We start from the raw sequence: 27902 nt of genomic DNA on the forward strand, positions 1-27902 counted from the left end.
CTTGAGGTGTTTACTGCTTCCATAACCTTGAGGAGGGGCTCCTGGGAATGCCATAGGTTTCATCTTTCCCAGACGTGTGAAGTGTGTTTAACCTCTGAGTCTCATGAATGCCCTGCCTCCTTGGTAGAGCGAGTGTTTCAGTCCAGAGGAAATGGCTGGAGAACGCCCATATTGTCAATAGACCCGAGAATCAGGAAGGATGGACATCTCCAGGACTGGGGAGGTGGTTCAGTGGGTGTGGCGGGGGAGCTCTTGCTGTGCAACCGTGAGGACCTGAGTTCAGAGCCCCAGCACCCATGTAAAAATTTAGATGTAATCTTGACACTCCTGTGACCCCAGCCCTACGAGAAGAGGAGAAACTGTAGAATGACCAGGACTTGCTGGCCAGCCAGCCCAGCCAAAGCAGAAACAGAACGGAAGCTCTAAGTTCAGGGAGGGACCCTGTCTCAAGAGGATGAGGCAGAGATTGACAGCACAAGATACTTCCTATCCTCTCCAGCCTCAATGTGCACACGCACAGGCGTACTCACACACATGCTTTTGTAAAAAAAATCAGACTCTCAAATGTGTCTAGAAATCATTTTATGAAACGTGCTAGAAGTGAAGAGTTATTCAACAGCTTATACTGTTTTGTTGGTTTTCTGATGAATCACATAATTCATCTTCCAAGCAAGTTTCAGCTCAGAGTTTAAAAATCAAGAGTCCTAGCTAGCACAAAGCCACCCCCAAAACGAACACTGGAAACTACATAAAAGGGGGCTTTTATATTCTGTTACTTACACAGCAGTGAGGTTATAAAATTGTAAGGTCTTTCCCTTTCCATTTTCCAAATTTTCTAGGGTGTGGCTGTAATCATTTTGTGAGGAATGCGTTGTGAACCTTAACATGACCCAGCAACACTCTAAATGTTAGTCAACTTGTTTCACAACGTGTGCACAAAACAAGTATGTGTGTGTGCGCGCACACGCATGTTTATATTTGAACCTAGGCTCCACATATGAAAGACCACTTGTGGTTTCTGTTTTGATCTGACCTATGTTAGTTAACAGCGCTTTCTAGCCCTGTCCCCTCTTCTGCAGGACAGAGGGTGAAGGGCAATGGAACCCGTGTGGCATAGAAGCAAATGGCGGGATATTTGGGAGAAAAAAAGGAGACCAGCAGGAAGGGGCAAGAGTGTAGATGTGATGGTCTTATTAAATAAGAAACACAGAGCCAAATGCAGAATTAAAAGCCCAAGAGGTCAGAACAGTAGCTAAGAGCTGAGACTAAAAACCCTTTCTTACCCTTCACTGCCGCTGCTGTCCTTCCCCTCAGAAAGAGACCTACTTCCTGTGTGTCTGTCGTCTTATTGACTTTCTGGTCTGCCTTCTCATTGGTTGTAAACCCAACATGACCTCCTCATCACTGCCTGTCTATACAGACCTCCAGGTCTTCTATGGTTGGTGTTGAGATTAAAGACGTGTGTCTCCATGCTGGCTGTATCCTTGAACACACAGAGATCTGCCTAGCTCTGCCTCCCAAGAGCTGGGATTAAAGGCGTGTGCCACCAATGCCCAACTTCTGCTATGGCTTGCTATTAGCTCTGACCCCCAGGCAACTTTATTTATTAACATACAAATAAAATCACATTTCAGCACAAATATCACCATACAAGAGGAACAAGAAGTGGCAGTGGAGAGAGAACTGAATTAGGATGATATGTGACCACAGATAGTTGTTAAAATGATGTACTAAATCCCATAACTTTGAATGCTAGCATAAAATTAATAATAAAAAGTAGTAAGCCTGCTAAGCTAACCAGAATTGTAAAATAATCTACAGTTAGACATCTTTTTTTGTTTATTTCCTGTTTCATAACTTATTATTTCAAGTGAGAATTGAATGTAAACAGACTGAAGTTTAGTTAAATGTTTTTCCTAGATTCATTCCTTCACTCATTCAGCTGATGAGCATTTGGGGGTGTGTCCGGGCATGGCCTGCAGAGCCACAGGCGAAGGCAAAACCTCACCTCCTCTGGGTTCGTAGTCACATCTACAATAAGCAGTCTGCAGGAAGCCAGGCAGTAAGGCAAGAAGTTAAAGTGAGGAATGGGATGTGTTTTTTGGATGAAGCAAGCCTGAAGAACCTATGACATTTTCGTAAGAGGCCTAGGTGAAGCTAGCGGATGGCTGAAGACACAGGCATGGGTACCCCATTCTAATAGCTGGCCCCCCACTATGCTACTTTAGAGTTACTTGGGATCTAATTCACAAGCCTTCCATTCTTTAAATTGACTGAGTCCTCAGCTCTGTGTTCGCCTCAGTCATCTTTGTAAATCAGACATGACACTTACTGCTCAGAGTCCGTGATGGCTCCTTGCTTCACCCAGGGAAATTCTAACTACCTATCCAGCCCTGAAGGATGCCCAATCTACCCTCTGGCCCCTGACATTCATCACCCTAAATACCCACTACTAGATCCCTGCCCTGGACCCCACTTAGATAATGCTTGCTAGCCTTTGAGGTTCCACTGGCCACCCCCTCTTCTGGAACCGTATTCCCTTAGATATCCACGTTAGCTTCTCATTTAAGACATGGCTCGGTGTCATCTTCTCAATAAAGCTCACTCCAGGACCACCAAGTTAAAAACCCCACCCTTTTCCCAAGTTCTTAGCCCCCTCATCTCACTCAACAGTTTTCCTTCTTTCTTTTTCTCTCACCACCTTCTGGCAGGTTCTATAAATTGTTTGCTCATCAGGTTAACTTTGCCTTGGTTACCACTTCTCACTGATGGTGAGCACCTTGAGACAGGATAGGGCATCTTTTCTTTTTTTCAGAGATGTAGCCCAAGTGCCCCCAACAGTTGATGGTTGGTGGATGCTGACTGAAAGAGCAATAAATAGGAACACAGGGACCCATCTACACATTCGCATGACATCAGTTGACCTGGGAACCCTGGGAACACTAGCCCTCCTTACGTATACTTCTCTTTGGTCCATAAAATGTTACTGTCAGCTATTTAAATAGGTAAACTTGTGCCTGGTATTTTCTATATATGGACATTAGCTCCTTAACTTTCAGATATTGTCTGAGTCATCAGGGTAAATAATTCAAAGACAGAGTAGTAGTCTGTGGAGTTGGCCCAGTCAGAAAAGTGCTTGCCTTGTGAGCATGAGGGCCTGATCTTCCAGACAGGAAGGTATGGTGGTGTATACTTATGGTCCCAGCATTGGGAAGTCAGAGACAGACAGGTTCCTGAGGCTCCATGGCTAGCCAGTCTAGCCTTCTTGGTGAGTTCCAGGATAGTGAGGGACCCTGTCTCAAAACAAGGTAGATAATGCCTAAGAATGATACCCAAGGTTTTCCTGTATTCTCTACAATACATACACACATGTTTGTGTGCATCCACACTCACCTATACACCGCCCCCGCGCGCGCACACGGATCTTAAAGGTAGTCCTCAGGCCACGCCCCAGGGTTAGGTACTTCAAGATCATAGGTAGGTAGAACAGATATCCACTACATCTTCCTCTTTGTCTAAATAAGAAAGTTCTAACCCAATATAAAACTTTTTGTAACAGGAATGATTATCAAGTATTGTCCAGGAGAGGGGAAAGGTAATCACATAGACAAAAATAGAAATTCAGCCAGCAAGAACAACATCAAACAAGAGACACCTGCTAAAATCCAGAGATGTCCAGATAAATGGCATGTTACAGAGATTATTCTAATAGCTGTCCTATCCTAAAGAATTGAATTTTAGTATCTAAAATGTTCTTAGCTAAGACATGAGAGGATTATAAATGCAACTGTCTAGTCTGTGTCTGCTCCCTGGCCCACCTGAGATGAGCAGCTCTGTGGTTCTGTGTGCTCCCCCACCATAATCTTCCGCTTTGCCACAAGCCCAAAGTGACAGGGCCAAGCCACCGTGGGAGGAAACCTTGGAAACGGAGAGCAAAACCGACCTTTTATCCTTAAAGTTGATTTTCTCAAGTATTTTGTGACAATGGGAAGCTAACACACACACACACACACACACACACACACACACACACACACACATCACACCCAGTGAGCACAGCTTATAATGGCTTCGCCAAGATCATCTGTTGGTCTCTTGGAACTCACAGGAACTCTGGGAGGCTTTTGTATTGGCAACCAGAGGACCTTGAAAGCATTTCAGTTAGAGGCCATTCAAACAATGTACACAGTTGGTGCAGCTCGGGATTTGCAGAATATAAGCCACCCTAGTACCATGGTGCTGTGACGTCACTGGGTTTCCAATAGCACTGTGACTTGTGTCACATGGGATGAGCATGTTTCTTCCCATAAATGTGCGTCTTGCGTCTTGTGAGAAGGACAGAGAGAAAGAAGGAAAGGGAGAGAGATGAGGAAGAGAAAAGGAAGGAGAGGAGAGAGAGGAGGGAAGGGGAGTGGACTGAGGGGAGGGAGAGGAGATGGGTAAGGGACTCTGGGAGAGAGTCCGGCTATCTGCTGATGAATGATGTGACACCCCGCCTGCATTGTCAGACAGGCCTGCCCTTCCTTGTGGCAGCCTGCAATGACATCATTGGCACTACCACAGCCCACTCCGAAGGTTCTGTCCTCCCTGGGGACAAAGGATCCTATATGGAGGGGAGGAGGAACTCCAGAGGATGAGTAGCACAGGTGAGGAGCTATGAATAAGGTGGCTTTCCAGAAAGTTCTAGAATTTAAGGTAACATTTCACAGCAAATAATAATAAAGTACATCAGAGTGTGAGTTTGAGGGTTCTGTTGTTTTGTTTTGTTTTGTTTTGTTGTCCTTATTCAGGTGAGCAAAACCTTTGGAATGGTGGCTCTCAACCTTCAATTCCTCATGTTGTGGTGATCCCCAACCATAAAATTATTTTGTTGCTATTTCATAAGTGTAATTTTGCTACTGTTATGAATCTTAATGCAAATATATGATACGCAGGATGTTTGAAATGTGACCCCTTTGGGGTCTTGACCCACAGATTGAGAACCACTGAATTGGAAGGTGCCGTTACATACACAGAAGGAGCTCTCAAAATGGATGATTCCCCACCACCTCCTCCTGCCTATAGCCTGATATTTAAATTAAAAGGCCATCATCTTTTCAAAATGGAAATAAAAATTCTTCTCTGTATTAGAGGAGACAAATGTTGGCTGTGGCCTTCTGAATCCCCTTATTTACCTGGTCCCAGGTGCGTGGACTTTTAAAATCTTCAGTTTATAGGCAATGCTTTTCACAACCTTTACCAGATACCACGGTTTGTCCCATTTTAGCTACTCTGCTGTCGTGCCCGCAAATGGCATCTACAGGAAGCTGTGATCTGTAGCAACTGTGTGAAAATGAAGATAGAGTGGATGCTTTCAGTAGCCACAACATAAAGCCAAGTGCGACAGCTCAGGACTTCTTACACCAAATTTGCTCACACTTGTTCATCGGGGTCTTGTGAACAAACTCTGCCTATAAAAATGTCACAGGTATTCAGTTGACGTGTATGAGAAGTGGTTTCAATGACAAAGAAGACAAAGAGAAATTGTAATCAAATATTCCTTTAAGCTAGGGCTGGGGAGGTAGCGTGAGTGGTTAAGGCTCTACACTGCTCTTCTAGAGGACCTGAGTTTGGTTCCCAGCACCCACATGCTCACAAGTGCCTTAACTCCAGCTCAAGGAAACACCACTGCTTTACTCTGACTTCACTTTTTGTGAAGATTAACCATGCCCTCTTCTGGCCTCTGCAGGCATGTGTACCCATGTGGCATACACACACCACCACACACATACATATACATAAATAAATAAGTAAATCTCCTTTTAGGCAATAACAGATCTCAGAAAAAAAACTGCCCAAGCCAGAAGAATGAAAGAATTAGTGTTATTCCTTAGTGGAAACTAGCAGTGAGTGAACTTGGTTCATCATGGGTTGGTTGACCACTTTGTCATGTTGCATGCATTATTCTTTTTATTTACTTGTTTGTTTCCAGACAGGTTTCTTTGTGTAGCCCTGGCTGTCCTTGAACTCGCTCTGTGGACCAGGCTGGTCTTGAACTCACAGAGATCAGTCTGCCTCTGCTTCCCAAGTGCTGGGATAAAAGGCATGTGCCACCATGCCCAACATGCAGGCATTATTCTGGGAATTAAAAGTACTAGTAAGATAGGGCAGGCTCCATGGCTAACCCACAAACAGCTTGGCAGGTACAGTGGGAGAAGTAATGAACTTTCACACAGGCCAGGGGAGTCTTGGAAGGCACCTTGCAAGGAGGAGTGCTTGGGGATGCTGAAGGATGGGCAGGAATTGTCCTAGAGAAGATGGGAAGGGGTGAGGGTATCCATAGATGAAGGCCCAGCACCAGCAGAAGCACCATTTGAGAAAATGCAGTAGGAATGAACATCCTGTCTACCCAGTAAGGAGTCAGGCAGGTTGCAGAAGCTGGAGCACTATGCCCTTTCCATGCCTATTTCACTAAGGGCATTTGCAGAGCTTTAGGAGAGCCTCCCTGACCATCAGAGTTATGGCCTCATCAGTCATCCTACAGGAGAGAGTGGGTGACTAGGAGATAGTCCAAGACATGAGTCAGGGAGACCAGCCAGCCATTAGTCACTGGGATCCAGAGAGCATGAGACTGGGTGGCCGGAGTAAAAGTCCTAGGCATAAGGGAGGCATCAGGTTGGAAAGTTCTATATGAGGTCAGAAGAACCCTTGAACACTTCGATGTTGGGGAGTGTGAAGGGAGAAGAGCAAAGGGGCTTAGGTAACCAGGTAGACAGGGACCATTCATGGAGCTGGGCACCCAGAGAAGTCAACTGAAAACATACAATATCATGGTGATTGGCTTCGTTGACCAAGACATCCAGCCGGCTGTCGGACAAACACTAAGCTATAGAGGGAGACCTGGGCTAGATGTGGTTTGGAGTTCCTAGATATAAGTGTGTGTGTGTGTGTGTGTGTGTGTGTGTGTGTGTGTGTGTGTGTGTTCATGATTATTTACTTTTATCATTGCTGTGATGAAATACTTGGCGAAATCCACTTCAGAAAACATTTATTTTGGTTTGCGGCTTAGGGTGACATACCATCATGGCGGGGAAGACGCGGTAGCAAGAGTGGCTGTGGTGGCAGAAACACGTGGTGCCCGGTCACATTGTGTCTGCAGTCAGGGAGCAGAAAGAGATGAACACTGCCGCTCCTCTGGCTCTCTCCTTTTCTCCTTTTCATTCAGCCTGGAACCTGGTTGGTAGACTGGAGCCACAATTCAGGGTCTGTCTTCCCTGCCCAGTAAAGTATCCCTGGGAACAGTTGCACAAACCCATCCAGAGGTGTGTCTCCCAGGTGATTCTAAATCCAGTCAAGCTGATGGTGATAATTAACCATCACAGTTGCAAAGTCTTGGTAAATGGATGGTAGTTCTCTGAAAAAAAAAAAAAAAACACAAATAAATGAAGGCCTTGATTAAAAAAAAAAAAACCAAGGACCTTCAAAATTTAATGTTCTACTAATTAAAAGTAATCTGAGAGTAAGGAGAATCATCCTAGGATGAGAAGGTGCCAAAGAATTAAAAAGTAAACTAGAAATAGGCGACATTGTGAAGACATGACAGGAGACTGTGGTTTACTTGTGGGTGAGGTGATGTTCCAAAATGTCAATGCATGAGAGAAAGATCAGAAAGGGTCCTTTCGATTATTTTATACTATGTAATTGTAGCTGTGTTTCAGCTACCTGTAAAGCCAATATGCAGTCAGCAGGGTGTAAGTTAGGAAGCTCTGGCTGCAGGCAACAAAAAATTTGACTCATAAAGTCTAAAACAGTAAGCAAATTGGAACATTCAAAAGGCGTTTGTCCTTTAGACATTACAAGTATGTCCTTTAGAATGTCTCAGGTGCCTTGAGCAAGGCTTAGAGCTTATCGTTGTTCACTTGAAAGCTATTGCATGTCTAAATGAATGAGCATGGCATGCTAAAGTCTATGGTGGGGTCATGCCATTATTGGTTAATTTGTCAACTATGTGGCCTAGTTAAGAGACACCATCTTCAGGTGATACAAGTCTTTGTGATGGCTGCAATGGCTCTAGCGTCACATGTACACACCACAGTCCCAAGAGAAATAACCAAGGGCTCTGTTCTCTCTCTAGAGACAAGAAAGTCTTGCCCATGGGTTCTTTAGGATTACCCTAGAATTTGCAGACATAACTACTAGATGCAAAAATTGTTCCTATTACGGGTTCTCATCAGAAAACCTACTCGATACCACCCTTTCCATCTACTTGTCTGGATTGTTCCTTTAAGCTCAGAGCAGAGAGGGACTTTGGGCTAGGCAGACAACATATCCATCCATGAGCTACCCTGTCTTCTGATACCTCATCACTCCACCACTACTGACCTTTACTGACATTAGTTATATCATGGAGAACAAAACATCTGAGGCTATTTGCTTTAAAAAAAAAAAAAAAAAAAAAAGAATGATTGGAAGGGAGGGAGGGAGGGAGGGAGGGAGGGAGGGAGGGAGGAAGGAAGGAAGGAAGGAAAAAAGAAATTAAGATGCCTATAACTTGGAGAACTTTTTCTGACTCCATACTTCTGCCCAGGGCTTGTGTAGATAGACAAGTCAGTGGGACTTTTAGCCTTTCTCCCACATGAATATCTACAAGCACCAGTAGTCACATAGGAGACCCAACCCTAGGGCTCTGCCTCTCCCTTTATATGTAGAGAAAATACTGAACACCTTTTCCATCTCCTTGAACTCTGCTTTTTAGTTGGCTCCTATCCCAGAATTTCCAACTACACCAGACTTTAGCATCATTTCCACCTTCAATCCCCACTTGCAGCTCCTGGTCCTTAGTCTGCTCTGTTGAAGATATTCCACCACCAGCTAGTTGGGCCTCCTCATGTCCCTGGTAGTGCAACAGAGTGATGAACCATTAAACTCTCTTCTGGCCCTTGCTTGCATGGAGTTGTTAGGGGATTAAGGGACCCTTTGATTTGAACTGTCTTCCTCAGCTCAAGTAGATGTTAACAGCTATGAGCTGTGGTCTCCACCACGAACCTTGTCCTCTTCCTCACCCTTCTTTATGTGCTATTCATTCCCAGTTTATCTTCTTGTACACCTCGCCAGCACACCCTATAACTGAGATACTATTATAAGGCTCCAGGAATTCCCCCAAAGGCTTTGTCCACCCATATCATATAGTCCTGTGTTGCTCACAACCTCCACCATCATACAAAGCACATTATCTTTCCAGGGATCCTAGCTCCTTACCATGGAAATATATTTTAAGAATAGACTACTCATTGCATTGTGGACCAGTTTAGCAACACACTTTAATCCTCCATGGAAAAACATCACATATGCCTTAGGCCCATTATTACCATTTCCAGGTCTACTTTCTAGAACTTTGGGCAATAGTGGAAACATTCTATCATGGTACAGTAGCCACTAACCCATGCAACCATAGAATAAGTATGGCCAATATGGCTGGTAAGCAACATTTAAAATGTTAGCTGTGACTAACCACTACATGTGGGTGCCTTGTTCAAGACCTTGGCTCAAATTTGGATATAGCAAGCCCCTGCTGCTGACCTGCTACAACTCTAGCCTGTAAAGAATTTTGAAATCTTAGAATCTGGTCTCAACTGGGCTTCCTATTAACAGTGGAAGGCCCCTTGCATGGTGATAATGTAATTCTGTGCAATTGATGTTATAATACTGTACAGGACAGAAACTGTGCCATTCAGTTTATTTTATGTACATTCTCTGTAGCACGAATCTTAAAAGGTCTTGTTAATAAAAACAAACCTGGAGCCAGGTATTGGAGTGAATGCTGGAAGATCAGAAAAGCAGAACAAGCCACAGCTTCCTCACCTTACCAGTTCCTCAGCTAATCCTGTTTCCTCAGACTGGAAGCCTCTGAGTCTTCATCCAAATGGATCTCAGCTGAACTGCTACTCAAAAGCCTAAAAGCTTCACCAGGCTCTAGTTCCTGGTCCTCACACCTTAAATACCTTTCTGCTTTCTGCCATCACTTCCTGGGATTAAAGGCTCTTGTTACCACACCTAGTGTTTCCAGTGTGGCTTTGAACTCACAGAGATCCAGATGGATATCTGCCTCTGGAATGCTAGGATTAAAGGCCAGTGTGCCACCATTTTCTGGCCTCTATATCTAGTGGTTGTTCTGTTCTCTGATCCCAGATAAGTTTATTAGGGTGCACAATATTTTGGTGAACACAATATCACCACAATTCCCTGTCCAGGTTGCATCTTTGATATCAAAATAGCAATGGCAAAATAGTCTCTTCTTTTACAATCCTGAGAGCCAGAGTCATTATTTAGAAATAGTGGTCAGAGACATGATGATTCATCGGTATAGATAAGGTCAGAATTAATGTAGTTGCTACGAAAGCATCAGTGTTCAGGGCCCAAGACCAAGGACGAAGGGACTCTGGAAGCAAACACTACAATTTGAGGCTATGAAGGGATCAGGTCACTGAGTGCCAGGTTAGAAAAGCAGCACGCCCCATGAGCTTGTGTGAAGAGGAGTCTGTAGAAGATGACATGAAGCCACAGGCAGCATTGATAAATACAGCAGAAATTGCTTCTACAGCATGCTACCCTTGATGTTGGATCTAGACTCACCTTGTATACAAACTTCTGTTCATGTCTGTAAGAATGTTGGTAAAGAAGTTTAAGAAAGGAAGACTGGACATGAGTGTGGGGGTCATCATTCCATGGGCTGGAGTCTTGGACTGAATAGAACAATGAAAAGCAGGTAGGGCTTTAGGTTTCCTGTCTCTCTACCTTGTTGCTGTGGATGCAGTGTGACCAACTGCCTCATATTCCTGCCACTGTACCTTCCCCATCAAACTGTGAGCCAACTCCCCTTCTGAAAGTTGCTTTTCTTGGGCCAGTACTAAGATGAGTAATTAATACACTTCCCAAGGTCAGTATTTGCCATTTTTGTGATTAAAAGATGTATCAGTTACTTTTTGTAGCTGTAATAAAACGCCATGACCAAATGTGACTCTTGGAAGAAAGAGTTTATCTTGGCCTATGGTTGCATAGTGAGAGGGAGTACATAATGGTAGGGTAGATCTGGCAACAGGCAGACATTCTGGCAAGAAGCTGAGAGGTTATAACTTTATCCATACATGGGAAACAGAGAATGAACAGGAAGTACTCACTGTTAAAGCCTACCCCCAGTGACATACTTCCTCCAGCAAGGCTTCACGTCCTTAAAGGTACACTACCTTCCAAACAGCACCACCAGCTGGGGACCAAGTGTTCAAACATGTGAGCCTGTGGGCAACATTTCACATTTAAACCACCTCAGAAATCATTGTCACTTACATAGTTGGTGATTTAGAGAAACCGCTGAGTAAGAGGGGAAGACAGCTAAAATCAAAAGATTCTAATAAATTGAAAGCATATACTTTATTTTAAAGAAAGATGTCAAAGCAAAAACAATAGCAACAATAAAGAAGAGCCAAGTGATTTGCTGATACTGCAATGGGACCACTCTACCCCTATATGAAACCACCTTTGCCATCACAGTACTGATGAAATCCTAAGACTGAGATGCATTTTGCACAGATAGTTAAAGGGGTGTCTATGAGTCAAAGATGCCTGCGGTTGACAGAAAGAACCTCATGGCTCCTTGTTAAATCTTTCTCAGGTACATGTTGGTCCAGATAAGCCAAAGGCTTCTAACTGCAGAGGGAGGTAAAGTGATAGTTTCTTCAACTTGTGGATTCTTAAAGTATAGATTCCCTGGTCCTGCAGGATTCTGCCGAATCTGTCTTCAATTCTACTGGTGCTCAGGCACTTTGAAGCAGGCATACATAGAACATGCACACACTATACAAGATGACTTGTCCTCACTGGCAACGAAGCCGTTCTCACAAAGCTGCTCCTCTCTTTCATTTCTTTGTTCATTTTCTGTTTATTTTAAATAAGACTTTTCAAGCTACACCTGTAGTCCTAGCACTTAGATAGCTGTGACAGGAGGATCATAAGTTGGAAGTCTCCCAGGCTTCATAATGAGACCCTTGTAGCTGGAGAGTTTTCTCTCCGGGTCCCACCCTGTCTGTGATTAATTAGTTAATGGATTAATTGAAGGAAAAATGAGAGTTTTAAGTTTTAAATGTGTAAGCATCAAATGACAACAATTCATTAATGGGCAATGTTTCATAAGAATGTATTAAATTCCGTGCTCCATGCTTAAAATTGTGTGAACTCTCAGTAACACCATTTCATTTAATCAGACACATTGAAGGAAATGTTTCTTCCAAAGTTGACAAGTGCCAGGGAGCCATTTCCACTTCTGAGGCTTAAAGCCTTAATCCGTCAAGGACATCCTTGGGTAACTTGTTTCTTATCAGCTGTCGGGTTTCACTGGTTACAAAGCAGCCGGTGTCTTTGAGGAGGGATGATTGGGAAGGTTACGGCATGAACAAGCTCTTACAAAGCTAGGTATCTTGTTGCTAAAATGACACCTTTGTGAGCTGCAGAATGGTGGCTCTGGGTTGGGGAGCTGGCACATGGATAAAGTTCTTGCCATGCAAGTGTGAAGACCAAACAGCAGATCTCCAGAACCCACATGGAAGTTGGGCAGGGCAGGTAGAAATGGCAGGGCAGCTGACTATAATCTCAGCACTCAGTAGGCAGAGACACCAGCACCAGGAGTCCTAGGGCAAGCTGGCTAGTAGACTAGCCATATTGGCAAACTCTGGGTTCAGCAAGAGACTCTGCCTCAATAAGGAGAAGTCAAGAAAGACACCTAGCATCAATTTTGGGTCTCTACATGAATGTGCATGCATGCACACTCACACACATGTACACCCATGCACATGTGAGTACTCATACACATGTATTCTACACACAGACACGTGAAAAAAGAGAGAGATTAGTGTGTCTGCCCACTCATTATGTGGGGGATTTTCTAGTTTAGTAGCAAAAGTACATTAATTTCATAAAAAAATTAAAAGACTGTGTCGCAGCTCACTGACATGAGCTGCTATGATGACTAAGTCCATTGCTAGTGCCATTTCCACAGAAATCACCATGTATCGCCTCATCAGTCACATGATAAGATGCGCTTGGTAGTCAAAAAACATCTCTGGGAAGCTGAAATGAAAACCCAGAAAAGCTCGACAGTCTCTGAGGGAAAAAGTAGCTGACAATTTCTTGCATCAGGCTCCTCTTACATGTCTTTACAATGATATTCACTTGAACATAGCTGGGAGTCATTTTTTTATTGTAATTGTGGCTCTTAATGATTATTAGCAAATTAAAATCTGTTTGCATTGTCATGAGTGTGAGTGTAAATGCTAGCACATATGTGTCCCCAAGGGATGCAGCTTAGCTAACACTTCCAAAGGTTTTCAGTCTAAAATTGTCACATAATACTTGGATACTATCTTCATCCAATAGGTGGGTAGGTGGGTGGTTGGGTGGGTGGATGGACAGACAGACAGACGATGATAGATAGATAGATAGATAGATAGATAGATAGATAGATAGATAGATAGATAGATAGATAGATAGAGTTTTGTGTGACCAACTTTTCCTGAGGAGGCTCTACATACACATCTATTCACCCCAAATAGGGAGCCCATGACATACCAAAGTATGGATATCAGCAAAGTCTAATTTGTTGAACAGTGAATTTTATGGAGATTACTTTCAGGAATATAGGTGAGGGATTACTTACAGGAGCAGAAACAAATCCAAGACAGCTGTATCACCAAAGCCCACCCAACATGGGTGACAGTGCACAAAGGCTGTGAACCTAGAGCACACTGCACAGCCTGCAGGCAGATCAACAGGTTGAAGAGCGTCCTTTCTAAGTAACTCTGCTCTAAACCTCGTCCAGGCAGCTCAGCTGGTTTCTGCTCTGGCATCTGGTCTGGTCTCAGAGTCTCCTTTGCAGATTGGCTTCCATCTTCTGAAGAGGACTCCCCACTTTTATTGCTTACTGTGTCAAGGAAGCACCTAGTGAATCTGATCAGTTTCAGGGACTTCCTGAAGCTATTTTGAATTGTTTACCTTCCTGCTTGAAGAGCTTCTCTGAAGGATGGAATGTCTCAATCTCAGAGGAAAGGATAGGTAGGTAGGTAGGTAGGTAGGTAGGTAGGTAGGTAGGTAGGTAGATAGATAGATAGATAGATAGATAGATAGATAGATAGATAGATAGATAGATAGATAGATAGATAGATAGATAGATAGATGGATAAAGGATGAGGGAAGAGCAAAGAGAGGGGAAAGAACAGACAGGAGAGCAGAAGGGAGGGGAAGAAAAAGGAGGAGAGGAGGAGCAGAGAGAAAAAGAGGGAGAGGAGAGAGAGAAGGAACATGAAGACAGAGCTGGCACATAGTAAATATCTGCAATGCTATTTGAAGGGCTCTTTTTATTGCCATCATAAATAAAATGTCCAATATAGTACTTGGCATTGGAGATGCAGAAATATTCACTCCTTGCTTCCTGCCTATCTTTCTGCTGTGCTCAGATGGTTTTTATAAAAGGAACAAAAAGCTCTCGATCTACACTAAAACTTCATTAGATTTTTTTACATAAAATTAAAACTTTATCTATATATAGTAAGCCAGAAGAAATCCATCCATTTACTTCCCAGTTCTTGTTTTCTATCCAGAGTGAAAACTTAGATATAAAATGCCTGGCTGTTTAGTTCATCTGTCCTTTGGGCTGATTTACAAGGATTAGAGGATTTTTGCATCTCCCAGCACCCCATGCAAGGAAGATCTGGAAGTTTGGTATTATCTAATGTAGTCAGTCCATTTGTTTAAAAGGACAGAAATTGAGGTCCCCAGAAGTAAAGGAACTTGGCACAAGCTAGTAATGGCAAAGATGACCCAGGCTTCCGCATGCTCTGGGGCCAGGCTCCTTTCCAAGCTACCTGCCCCTTCTCCTCCCACCAGTGTCTTCCAAAAATGAGCATTTCTGGTCATTAATACACAAATTTCTCAAGAGAATGTGGTTTATGACACCATTGTTTCTGTTGCCTGTCTATGGCTCCTTCCATTTCCTTTTACCTGAGATGGAAGAAACATTCTCCTTGCAGATTGTTCAGGATGAGGGGCCCACTGCAGTCACCCTGTCCATCCCCGGGCCTGTGAACCATTTGAGAAATGATGTAAACAGGAAGGTCCGGTAGGATCTCACCATGATGACTGGTACTATCTGGTCTGGAGGGCGTTGCTGATGGACCTGCCACTCTCCTACTCCCAGGTCAAATCACCCAGGAAGTGCTAAAGCATGCCTTGAATTAACACCAGTCCAGAGAAAGAAAGAAGCATAGCTTGAAGCTGTACCCAATGGGCCATGATGGGGTACTAGAGATTGTATCTTAGTGATGGACTAACTCTGTGGAGATTCAGGAACTAGGTAAGAAGTAGGAACACTTAGGAAGAATTCTTCTGGTAGGAACCAAAGGAATGAGGAATGGTTTTCCTTTTTCACAAAAATTTTGGGAGGATGGGGTGTTTTGTTTTGTTTTTAGTTTTGCATTGAACTTAATAAGGCTTTTAATGAGACTCCATGTATAGCTTTGTGTCTTTTTTCCCAGATTATAAAAGCATTCTTCCTTTGGCAATTTCATGTATTTATATAATGTATTTAGATCATATGTACCCCCACTTCCCCTTTCTAACTCTTCATGGGCCACTCACATCCCCCTGCCACTTCATATCTTCATCATCTCTGTCTTCTTCATTCTTCTTCTTCATCTTCTCCCTCCCCCCTTTTTGTCTCTATAACCCACTGAGTCCAGTTATTGTTACCCCTATACTCACAGGTGCAACTCCACCCCCTGGGGCATGGGTAATCTACCATGGGCCACAGCCCCTGGAGAAAACTGACTCTCCCTCCCCCGGCAGCCATCAACTGTCTGTCAATAGCATCCCGAGCCCCTCCTCTATTCTTGTTGGAATATTGGTCAATGGACACAGACTGAGGAGACAGCCAAGGCAGCAAAATGCTTGCCAAAAAAGCTTGAGGACCTGAGCTCGAGGCCCAGGACCTGTATGAAAAAGCCAAACACAGTGATATAAACTCTTAAATCCCAGTATTAGAGAGGCAGCAACAGGCAAATCTGTAGGACTTGCTGGCCAGTCAGCATACTCTACTCAAGACTTCCAGGCCAGTGAGAGACTCTGTAGATTGAGAGCGCCTAAGGAATTCACCTCATCACATGCACATCATACACCTGAAGCCACACACACATGAATATACATTCACATAGAATGCATGCAAGCAATAAAAAATTAAACATAGGCATCATCATAGTGGGGAAAGTTAATGGTCATCAAATTCTCCTTATGTTGGGTGGATTCCCTTCAGCATTCTGGCCTTCTCCATGCATCTCTCAACTTCATGTCACTGTCACCAACGTGAGCATGTTGTTCTCCCCCACATGTAAGTGGCATGACTTCAAATACTCTCTTGTGTCAGCGTCACCCACACGGTCATTTCAGTCACATTGATCGCATTCCCAGCAAGGTTATACATTTCCAAAACGATGCCCGGGACTCGGTTTTGATTTACCTGCACAAATACTCATCCTCATTGGAATATTTTGTTCTTTTGTCAGCTATATTTAGCTCATATTTTCCCACTATATTTAGCTCCTATTTTCCCACTATTCGGCTTTTTTCATTCTTTTTGCACCATTCCAGTTTGCAAATTAAAAATCAGAAAGTTGTATGAATACATCAAAACTATCCATCTGGCTTCCTCTGTGAAGCCTGAATAAATATATTTTCTCTCTATTTTTCTATTTTTATTCATTCTAGTTTGAAGTTTTATGTTTAAATTATTGATACATATGAAACTTATTGAAGTAATGGTTCAGTATATTTATTGTGTATGCATATAAGTAAAGTAAACTCTTCTCCACACTCATATTTGACCGTAATTCATTAAAGAAGAACTCTTTGATCCCACTAGAACTACATTTGTAAGCACAAGTTTTTATAAAAGCCATAACACCACAGCATAGGAAATCAGCTTCCCGCTGGGCAATGGTGGCAAATCCATTACTCAAGAGGCCAAAACAGACAGATCTCTGTGAGTTCGAGGCCAGCCTGGTCTATAGAGCAAGTTCCAGGACAAAGGCCACACACACACACACACACACACACACACACACACACACACACACGCATGCACGCGCACACACACACACACACGCATGCACGCGCACACACACACACACACACACGCACACACGCACACACAAAGCTGTCTTGAAAAATAAAAAAGAAAATCAGCTTCCATAGTGAGTGTAACTTTATTAAAGTTTTTCGGAGTTAAAACTGACATTCTTTTTATCTCAAATTCCACAGGACCATGAACCTGGCACCTTCTCAAAACAAAAGATCCAGTGTTCATGCACCTTTTTTTTTTTTTAAGTAGAAGCTGTTGGTATGTCAGTGTCCATGAGTACTTGAATTTCTGTCACCCACTCTCCATGGTGACATTCATCTGAAAGTAAATTTTTAGTTATCTTTAGCTTTGAACAAATTTAATTGATCAGAATCCTCCTTCTTATACAGTCCAAGACCTGAGCCCATGGACCAGTACCTCCCACATTTAGGGTGGGTCTTCCCACCCCAGTTAACCTAAAACTTGAGCATAGACATTTAATGTTTGTTTCCATGGTGATTCTGAAGCCCGTCACATTGATAAGATGTCCCCTCCTTTGTGTCCTTCCACTTCCTCCCGGTCACATTTTCTAGTTCTCCTAGGAAACATATGATTGTCGATTATCGTGTGCCATTTTAACCATCAGCACAGAGACCTTTAGAAGGCCATATAAAACATCAAAATAACTTCTATGGCTAGTTCACTATATTATCCATGATAAAGTGAGAGTGATGACCTGGATAGATGTAGGGACAAATAACCCACCTGCCTCATCTTAGTCATGGAGAGGGGTTGATTCTTCTTGGGAGTGGGGAATCAGGAGAGTTCTTCTGCTCATGCCAATTTTTAATGCTTGTTAAGGTGCTTAATTAACAGTACTTACTAGCAGTAAGATGACACAGAGAACCAAATTAGTCTTGGAATTAATCAAACTTAGAATTAATAAGCATTGAGTTTGTTTGGAGGTTCTCCTGGGTGAGCATAGCTACGTGAACTGAAGACCTCAACTGGATTGGTCCTTCTCTATTCTGAGAAGAGCATCCTCTCAGTGGAGCTTATAACTTCAGAAGAGGCACACATGGAGTGGTGAGGGAGGAAGAGGACACTCACTTAGTCAGCCAGATCAGCTCTATGAATCCAGGTGACCAATGGAGTGAGAGCTGTCACAGCCAGATTGCCCTCACATCCCTGCCAAGCATTAAAAATTCCCAGCTAATTACGTGGCTTGAAATTAATATAATATATGATGTTGGCTGCACTATTTAGCTTTAGTGTGTGTTATAAAATGAAATAATAAAAATATTTGAGTCCTACTTTAAGAAGTAGCAACAGGATTCTTTTTAATATAATATGTTTATTTATTGTTTGAAAATCTCATATATGCATACAGTATATTTTTACCATATTCACTCCTCAAGCAGCATGAATCTATCCAAAAAAAGTGATTCATTTTTGTAACTACTCACCTTGGTCGTGAATAAGATTATGAGTTTATCCTATCTATTGAATAGTTTTCATTTCTACTGAATATGCGTATAAATATGTGTCTATGTAGATAAACATGTAGACTGGATGGATGGATGGATGGATGGATGGATGGATGGATGGATGGATGGATGATGGGAGAATAGATGGATGAATAGGTATATAGATGGATGTATGGAGTAGAGATAGATAGGTAGCTCAGTAGATTTAACTAACATTGTTAATATTGAAGAACTTCCCAGAAACTAAGATATATTGTTCTACAAATTACTGATATCTGTAAAAGTAGAAAAACCTTTAGATAACTTCACAAAAACCATTTATGTGTCAGTAGACATTAGAATTCTAATTACAGAAAAAAAATCCTATGTAAGATGGTCTCTCAGCTATTTTTCATAATGGCATAAAACACTGAAAATACCATTATGACTTAAATACCTTCATTATCACATTTTATAATGCACATTTAAATGGAAATAGTGCAGCCAACATCATACTATACTACCTTTATGCTAAGCAATTAGTTGGGAATTTTTAATGCTTGGTAGGGATGTGAGGGAGAAAGCTAAGGAAACATCTAGTATAATTGTTAACAGAATTGTAATTGAGATCATAATAATAAAACTGAAAAACAAGACACAGTTCTTTAAAGTTTTTTTTTTTAATGTGTATTGGTGGTTTGCCTGCTTGTAAATCTGTGTACCACATGTATGTAGTGCCCACAGATGCCAGAAGAGGAAGTCAGATATCATAGGACTGGAGTTACAGACCATTGTTAGCCACTATATGGGTGCTGGGACCAGAACCCAGGTCCTCTGGAAGAGCACCCAGTGCTCTTAACCACTGGGCCATCTCTCCAGCCCCAACACACAAAATTTTGAAACACAGTAGGATTATAGCCATAAAAAAATATTCACAGAAAGAAGAAACTGCTTCTGTTAGGTAGACTGGGGGTGTCATCAACATCTTTTTGTTTGTTTGTTTGTTTTTTTGTTTTTCGAGACAGGGTTTCTCTGTGTAACTTTGCACCTTTCCTGGAACTCACTTGGTAGCCCAGGGTGGCCCCGAACTCACAGAGATCCACCTGCCTCTGCCTCCTGAATGCTGGAATTAAAGGCGTGCGCCACCACTGCCCGGCGTCATCAACATCTTTTATGTCTTTGCCCTTTTTTGTTTTTTTCAATGGAAATGTGTCTTTATCAATCACAACAACAAAATTCCCAAGACTGATCCCTCTGCAAAGTAGCTTGGGTCTTCACAACCTAGCAAAGCCCCTTTTTCATCCACGAGTAGCTCCAATTTGAGGAAGTGAAGACATCCCGAGAGAAGGGAGCCACAGGGCTTTTCAGTTAGCTAATTTCCCAGCAAGATTGTGTACTGACTTCCTTAATGAAACCAGAGTCACAGGTGTCTTTCAGGGAAATCCAGCTGCAGCTGCATCTTTTGTCCCAGAGTTACCTGCATGGCACTGTCAACTCTTAAATCAGGCAACCGTCATTCCACAGCATCGGTGGTCCAAAAAAGCAAAACTGGTGGTTGCATTAAGACCCTCTCCTGTTCGGGTTGTCTTCTCGAGGGCCATGAACATGCTCAGAACATCGAGAATCAGAGTGGCCTCCTGAAGATGTATCCAAACCGAATGACAGACATGTCATCATTCCACTAACTAGGGTCTTGCTATGGAGCCACTTCCCATGGTAACAGTTTGAACATGATAAACAGAAGCATGTTGGATGACTGGGGTACTATAAGGTCACATTAACACAGTGTTGGATGACTGGGGTACTATAAGGTCACATTAGCACAATGTTGGATGACTGGGGTACTATAAGATCACATTAGCACAATGTTGGATTACTGGGGTACTATAAGGTCACATTAACACAATGTTGGATGACTGGGGTACTATAAGGTCACATTAACACAGCACAGCGTTCCCCACCCTGCAGACTTGCAGCTCAGCTGGGTAAGCTTCATAGCATGGGCCTTAAGGTCCTGCCCTGCTCTTGTGTTCTTCTGAAGAAGTAGCAATCGTATGTTTCATCTCCATGATAATAACATCTGCTACTGTTTAGGGTGTGCAGAAAGGCTGAATGAAAAGAAGATAAAGAGATCCAACCTGGCCTTCAAAGGCCAGTATTGTGTGTGACCGTCTGCTTCAATGAGTTTTTATATATTTCTTTTTTTTTTTTAATGTTTATGGACAATCCTTGTCAAAGACTGTAGGTCCTCGAATCATGTACTATTTGCAGCCTGCTGGTTTAATAAATTACTCTAGCAAACACACATTTTACTGGAGGCACTTCTAATGGGGTGATATGAAGGAGTTCAGTGCTATCAGATATCATAGATGTATAAAATCAAAACACTGCGAGGAGTTTATCGAAAGGGAAGATTAACCCCAGCTTCAGCTCGCTTTTATTTCTACAACTCGCTCTCTCTCCAGTTTGAAGTCAGGCGGTTGCTTTGCAGGCTCTGTTTCTGAGTAGGCACGACTTCATCTTTCATCTGGGTGTTTATTCATCTGACTGAAAGAGCATTAAGTCCTCTTGAAAAATTAATTTGGCTTTAATGTTTAGCTATCTAAGACTCCCTGGGTGAAGATGAAATCACGCTGGGGGGAGTTTTGATTTAACAAATGGCCATTGAGCGGGGAGTCTTTGATCCTCAAATCGGCCCTTGGAGGGCCTGAGCTTCAAGCAGATCAAAGCTGACATGGTTGGTGGTTGGCACCAAAAGGATCTGGCACTTCCCAGCTGCCTTGGGCTGCCATAGCCTGTTAGGTAGGGGTTACAGATTTTCCTAAACGCTTACTCACCTCAAGAATTGGATGAGGACAGAGGTAAACAGGTGAATGATCTCCTTCTTTGGACCTGGAGTTACGTCTCCTCACTGCTTCTTTGCTCCCCAATGGTTTTTTGCTTTTGTTTGTTGTTATTGTTTTTCTTTCATTGAAAATGATTTTTTTGAATAATATATTCTGATTATGGTTTCTCTTCCCCCTACTCCTTCCGGTTCCTCCTTGCCTCTTCTCCCATCTGAATTCACACCCTTTCTGTCTCTCATAAAAAAAGAAAGAAAGAAAGAAAGAAAGAAAGAAAGAAAGAAAGAAAGAAAGAAAGAAAGAAAGAAAGAAAGAAAGAAAGAAAGAAAGAAAGAAACAGGTATCTAAGGAATAATAATAAAATAAATCAAAAACACACAAAGTGGAATATGACAAAACAACAAAGAGAGGCGAAGAAAAAGCCCAAGAGCACATGTAGACACAGAGACACCCTTTCACACACACAGGAAACCTATTAAAACCTCCGACCAGAAGTCATAATGTATATGCAAAGGGCCTGTAGAGTGGGAGAAAATGCCCTGACTTAGCATTATGAGACAAAGAGCCTCCAAAGATGCCATTGAGTTCATTTTGTGTGGGTCATCTACTGCTGGGCATGGAATCTACCCTTATGGGTTATTTGTTCCCCTAAGTGAGATTTCCTTAGGCAAAACGTCATCTTTCATTTGCAAGTGGCAATCCACTGGAGATAGTTTCTGTGTTAGGATGGAGGCATGTGTCCACTTCTTCTTTCAGCTCTAGGACCCCATCTGGTGCAGACCTGTGCAGGCCATGTGTGTGCTGCCTCAATCTCTGTGAGCTCATATCTATGTCAGTCCTTTAGAAGGCCTTGATTCCTTGGTGTCCTCCACCCCCTCTGGCTCTTACACTCTTCCCACCTCCTCTTCTGAAGAGTTTCCTAAGCACTGAGAAGGGTTTGATGGAAACATCCCTTTTAGGACTGAGTGTTCAGAGATCTCTCACTTTCCGTATATTGTCTGGCTGTGGGTCTCTGTATTTATTTCCACCTGCTGCCGGAGGAACCTCCTCTGATGATGGCTGAGCAAGACTCAGATCTATCCATACAGCAGAAAGTCATTACGAGTCATTTTATTGCTATGTTCCTTTAGTGGAACAATAGTATCTGGTTTTTCCCTAGGTCTCTGGCCTGTTTAGTCTCAGGTTCTTGACTACCCAAGCAGCGGTAGGTATGAATTCCATCTCAGGGAATGGGCCTTATCTCAAATCAGACATTGGTTGCTTACCCCCACAAGCTCTGTGCCACTATTGCATCAGCGAATCTTGCAGGCCAGTCACCATTGTAGATTAAGAGTTTTTTTAGCTGGGTTGGTGTTTATCTTTCTCCTTTGGTAGCAGGCAGAGTACCTTCCAGTACCATGAACACCAGCAAGTAGAGGTGAAGGCTCTCGGTAGGTACCAGCTTGGCTTCTCCATGTTCAATGAGTTGTGTAGGTGTTGTCTTCGGCAATAGGGCCCTACTGTCAGTTTGTGGAGAACCACCAATAGCCATGGCAATATTTGTTCCTTAATGTAACAATTCTCAATCTTGGATCTTCAGTCTCTGTTGCCTGCTAAGTTCCTACAACTTTCAAGAATTAAAAGGAAAAAATAATTTGCATTCACTTTTATTAAGAAAAAAAGTAAGGGCTAGAGAGAGGGTTGGTGGCTAAGAGCTCATACTGTCCCTGCAGAAAACTTGAGTTCAGGCCTCAGCAGCTATACTGGGAGACTTAAAGTTGCCTCTTACTACAGCTATAGTGCCACGCTCTGGAGTCCCTCCTTCCTTGGTCCATTGTCACCTAAGCAGCCAATATGCCTCTCTTGGGAGATACAGAGACATCCTAATGGGCCCAAAGATGAGTCCCTGTCAACAGAGAGGAACAGCTCATGTCCTGATGCTCTATTCTGGCCTCCTAGAATACCTCTACTCACATGCCCACATGTCTTAGTCAGGGTTTCTATTGCTGTAAAGAGACGCCATGACCATGGCAACTCTTATAAAGGAAAACATTTAACTGGGGTGGCTTACAGTTCAGAGGTTCAGTCCATTATCATCATGGAGGCTTGAGCATATCTAAGACCTCAAAGCCTACCTCCACAGTGGCATGCTTCCTCCAACAAGACCACACCTACTCCAACAAGGTCACACCTCCCATTAGTGCCACTCCCTTCAGGGAGTCCATCTTCTTTCAAACTGCCACACCACACAGACACAACCAGACATAATTAAAACGTGAGTAAGTCTTTTAAAAGGAAAAAACCTTACACACATAGCACACAAGACAGACTATGGTGAAAAGGATGGAGAGAAAACAGACGAGTTGCTGTGAATGGCTGAAAAGTACTTCCCAGAAGCATGTGGGCTCTCTCTCTAAAGGTACACATTTTGAAAGCAAGGAATTGCTGTCAAGTGCAGATGCTGACCTTGATAAAGATGGTTCAGAGCATCTAGACTTGTCAGCAGCCTTGAGTGTCACCATGAGGATACACCTTGCCTGATGCTGCCTTCTCCTTCTCCCCCACAGATGGAGAGCTCTCCATTTCGAATGATGACGACTCCCTGGAGAATGGCCAGTCCCTGAGCTCCAGCCAACTCTCCCTGCCTGCCCTGTCGGAAATGGAGCCTGTACCAATGCCCAGGGACCCCTGCTCGTTTGAGGTGCTCCAAGCTTCAGATATCATGGATGGACCAGGTAATAACCTGGCAGAGGCATGGGGTGGGTCTCCAGGATGTTACAGTCTCCTAGCAGGACTTGGAATGCCCATTTTAGCCATCCAGAGTGTGAAGACCTCAAAATGTGGGAGAAACTTATGTCATAGTTGTCTGTATAACTGAGTCTAAGAAAATATGGATGCCATTTTCAAATAATGTTTTATAGTTTGTAAAAACACTTCTGTGACTTATATCACTTTAAAAGTGTTACAACTTATCTTATAATATGGATGGTTTGAAATACTGTTTGCTAACACTCATCTTTGTTAAGATAAATTGAAAGAATCCCATCTAGACCTGTCAAAGCCTCCTGTCCCAAAGACCTGGCCAATGGACGTATTTGTTAAATTGTATACAATTTCCCAGCTAAGCCAGAGCCTGCCTGTAGATGAGTCTGGATGCCTTCTGATTATTGCCTCCCTCTTCGGTCCACTGTCACCCCAGTGGCCATTCTGCCTCTCTCAGGAAGTGCAGAGCCCTCCTAACCAGCCCAAAGATGAGACCCTACCAACAGGAAGGAACAGCACATGTCAGGTGGTTTGGGGAAGGAGCCTTGGAGACCACCTGGAGTGTGGGTGGAAAGACCATAGTCCTGGTGCTGCCCTGTGCAGCATCTACGTGAACACTTTACTTGTGTAGAGGGTGGGGTCTTGTTTCCCTCAAGCTGGTTCTCGCGTTTCACTGTGGGACCTGGCCAGCTGTTCCCAGCGCCGATTAGAACAATGTCCCTTGAGGTGGGGAAAACTCAGGGTGTCGAGGTTTCTTTGCAGAATTGTGCTGCTGTGCAGACAATAATTTCTCCAGGGGAGAAGGAAGGCAGGGAAGGGGAAGAATCCTTTATAAACTGCCTCCTTGTGTCAGTCATGGAAGGCAGGGGCCGGGGCGGGTGGTGGGGCAGACAATTGAGCTATATTTTGCCCTTCAGAATTTTCAAACAAGAACACTGAATTTTCAATTTTCATCCCAACTTCCCTTGTACCACTGGAATTTCACAGCTAGACTCTTTTAGTGAAATCTACCACCCCAGCTGAGCCCCAGGGTTTTACCGTTATTACCCAGGTTGCCAGTGCAGTAGGAAGCAGTAGTATGCCAGTTCATGGCAATTCAGCAGAGTAACCTACCAGGAAGCTCCTGTGGGGAAAAGAAGAGTTAGGGCCAAGTGGAGAAATGGGGGCAGAACTGAAACAAGACAGTAGGAGCTAAGATGTGACTTGGTTGCTAGGTGCTTGCCTAGCATGCATGATGCCCTGGGTTCAATCCCTAGTACCATGTACCTAGTTAGTTCCAAGGCAAGGTGGTACCTGCCTTGGAATCCCAGCACTCAGGAGGTAGAAACAGGAGAATTGCAAGTTCAAGGTCAACCAAGCCTAGAATGTATGAGACCCTGGAAAGAAGAGGGGCAGGGAAGAAAAGGGAAGGGGGAAAAAAAGAAGACAACCAGAAAGCAGGCAAGCAGGAAGTGAAGGAACTGGACAAATGAAAAGGTGTCGCCTTTGCGCATCCTCTGCCTTGTGAGGATTTATAGAGCCAGGCAGGGCAAGAGTGTATCCTCAGAACTAGGTCCTCCTTGAAAGCCTGGTTCTCAGTTCTGACCATCCCAGAGCTTGGAGGAGCAGCCACCAAAGCCTGTGTATATAACCTGCTAATGCCAACCGTGTTGGCTGCCCCCTGGTGCCCTAGATCAGAGAGCATGACCCAGTGGACAGCACCAGTACTCGCCGCCAGTTTGTGGCCTTTCTCTTCTCTCGGCTAAGGAAGAACTCGGGGACCCAAGAAGAGGTGGCGGCTCTTCTGGTTCAGCGTAGGGGACTCAAAGTCCCTGTTCTACACATTGCCCTGTTAGCTGTGCCTGTGGTCTCCTTCCTGAGTCACACAGCAGAGCATCTGTAGACTTTGGATGATGCAGGCTCAGTTTGAAGTGGGGGCCTCTTCCGTGAGATAATGCCCTTGCCCCTCCCTCTTTGCCCCTTTGCCCTCTCTTCATCTCCCCTCTCTCCTCTGCCTCCCCTTCCTGCCCCTCTGCATCCCACCTGCTTGCTTGGATTTCTCTTTGTCCTTGCTTTAGCTCTCCGTGTGCCCGTTACGGCCTGTAGCGGGTAGCACTCTGCTGTCGTGTTGGGCTACCAGCGTCCCTGTCCTGTGTCCCCGAGCGGCGTGCACTGCGTCTGTGTAATGTCTCCTGTGTATCATGTGGTTGTCCCCTCAGTGTCTCAAGAGAGTCCCTCTGCCAGTGAGTCTGGAGTCCTCCTGTCCCAAGATCCTTCAGCCAAACCAGTTCTGTTCCTGCCCCCCAAAAAACCTGCTGCTTTCTCTGGAGACCATGAGGAGACCCCAGTGAAGCAGTTGTCCCTTCTCAAGCAGCCCCCGGCCCTGCCTCCCAAACCCACTGCCCGGATTGCCAACCACTTAACAGGTAAGTCCAACGTCTTCTGAGGCGCACAGCCCCTCCCTCCCTTCACGGGATAGTGTCTTTCTCTCTTGTTTATTTTTTTATCTGAAGCCTGAATAGGTGACTCTGGGAAGATGACCCCAGGGGGTGTTTGGGTGTTTGTAGCTGTGTGTTGGTACATGAGGTCAGGACCAGAGTTTCCATCTCTCTGTAAGAAGCTTTGGATAGGCAATTGCCAACCATATGCCAGGAGCCTCCAGTGTTATCTGTCATATGTGTATCTGTAAATATGTATGTCGCATTTATGTGACCAGTTCAAGATTATTGCCCATCTGGGCAAATTAGAATCAATGTCAAAATGTTTATACAGGCAAAGAGAAGTGCTTTGCTTCTTTTATAATGAGTCTGTTAAGGCTTTAAATGTTTGTAAATTGTTGATCTAAAGTCTAGAATATTTCTGCAATTAAAACTAATTTCATTCACTTACTGTCAATTCTCTTTAAAAAGAAAGAAGCTAGGCATGGTGGTGCATGCCTGTAATCCCATCGCTTGGCAGGTGAAGGCAGGAGGATCAGGAGTTCAAGATCATCTTGGTTACTCAGTGAGTTAGAGGACGGCCTGAGTTATATGAGACCCTATCTCAAAAAGCAAGAGCAATAAAATAACCAACTCGGTGTGTGGGAAATCCCTTGGGGGAAGTACAGGCTTAGCAGAGTTGCAGTAAAATGCTTTCTGTGCCTTCATTCTGTGTGGTTAGTGGATGTACGTGCAGTATAGAGTTGGATGTGTAATGAAATTGCATTTTGCCATCTATGATATAATCAGACACCTTTCAATTGCTTTTATACAACATATTTAGTGTTTTTGCAAATAGTGTCTAAGTGACCTCTATTCTATAAAATTTTGCAACATGTAATGGGGGAGGAAGTAGGAAAACATACTCACTCATAGCAGACAGACTGAGAGTCAAGAAAAGGAAGTGACTTTTTCAGGGCTGACAGGACTCTGCAGTGGAGGCATGTCTGGAACCCGAGCATTCCATAACACATCCGTGACCATCCCCACAGTAGCAGGACACCTCTCTATACAGTCCAGCTTCAACATAGACTGATGCCAAACTGTGTTTTACCAATGCCCCCGTCCATCTCAGCTGGGCGTTTGTGGTATCAAAGGGCCGTTGTCTCTCTAAGAACCATTCAATGCATCAATAACACATCAGTTTAGTATCCCAACATTTTAATTCACATAAAGTGAAAGGAAAACAGGCCTCTCTCTAGGACATAAACCCACTGTCTAGAAGAAAATCAAATATCACTCTACATATTGCCTTCCCACC

The 27902-nt window shown here is 43.6% G+C and overlaps 1 protein-coding gene across 13 annotated transcripts in view; it reads left to right on the forward strand.

Annotated features, from left to right (window-relative positions):
• The window catches only part of Phactr1 (phosphatase and actin regulator 1), a 474687-nt gene that overhangs the window by 371369 nt on the left and 75416 nt on the right, over positions 1–27902 (forward strand). For 9 of the 13 annotated variants that reach the window (XM_015991023.3, XM_076573229.1, XM_015991038.3 and 6 more), the window contains 2 exons: positions 23990–24157; positions 26384–26590. In XM_015991023.3, coding sequence (XP_015846509.1) covers positions 23990–24157; positions 26384–26590 — 375 coding nt within the window. The remainder of the gene's footprint in view (positions 1–23989; positions 24158–26383; positions 26591–27902) is intronic. The other 4 variants (XM_076573230.1, XM_076573231.1, XM_076573237.1 and 1 more) reach the window with 1 other exon arrangement.

The sequence above is a fragment of the Peromyscus maniculatus genome, chromosome 5 (genome assembly GCF_049852395.1).
Source record: "Peromyscus maniculatus bairdii isolate BWxNUB_F1_BW_parent chromosome 5, HU_Pman_BW_mat_3.1, whole genome shotgun sequence".
Taxonomy (NCBI): domain Eukaryota; kingdom Metazoa; phylum Chordata; class Mammalia; order Rodentia; family Cricetidae; genus Peromyscus; species Peromyscus maniculatus.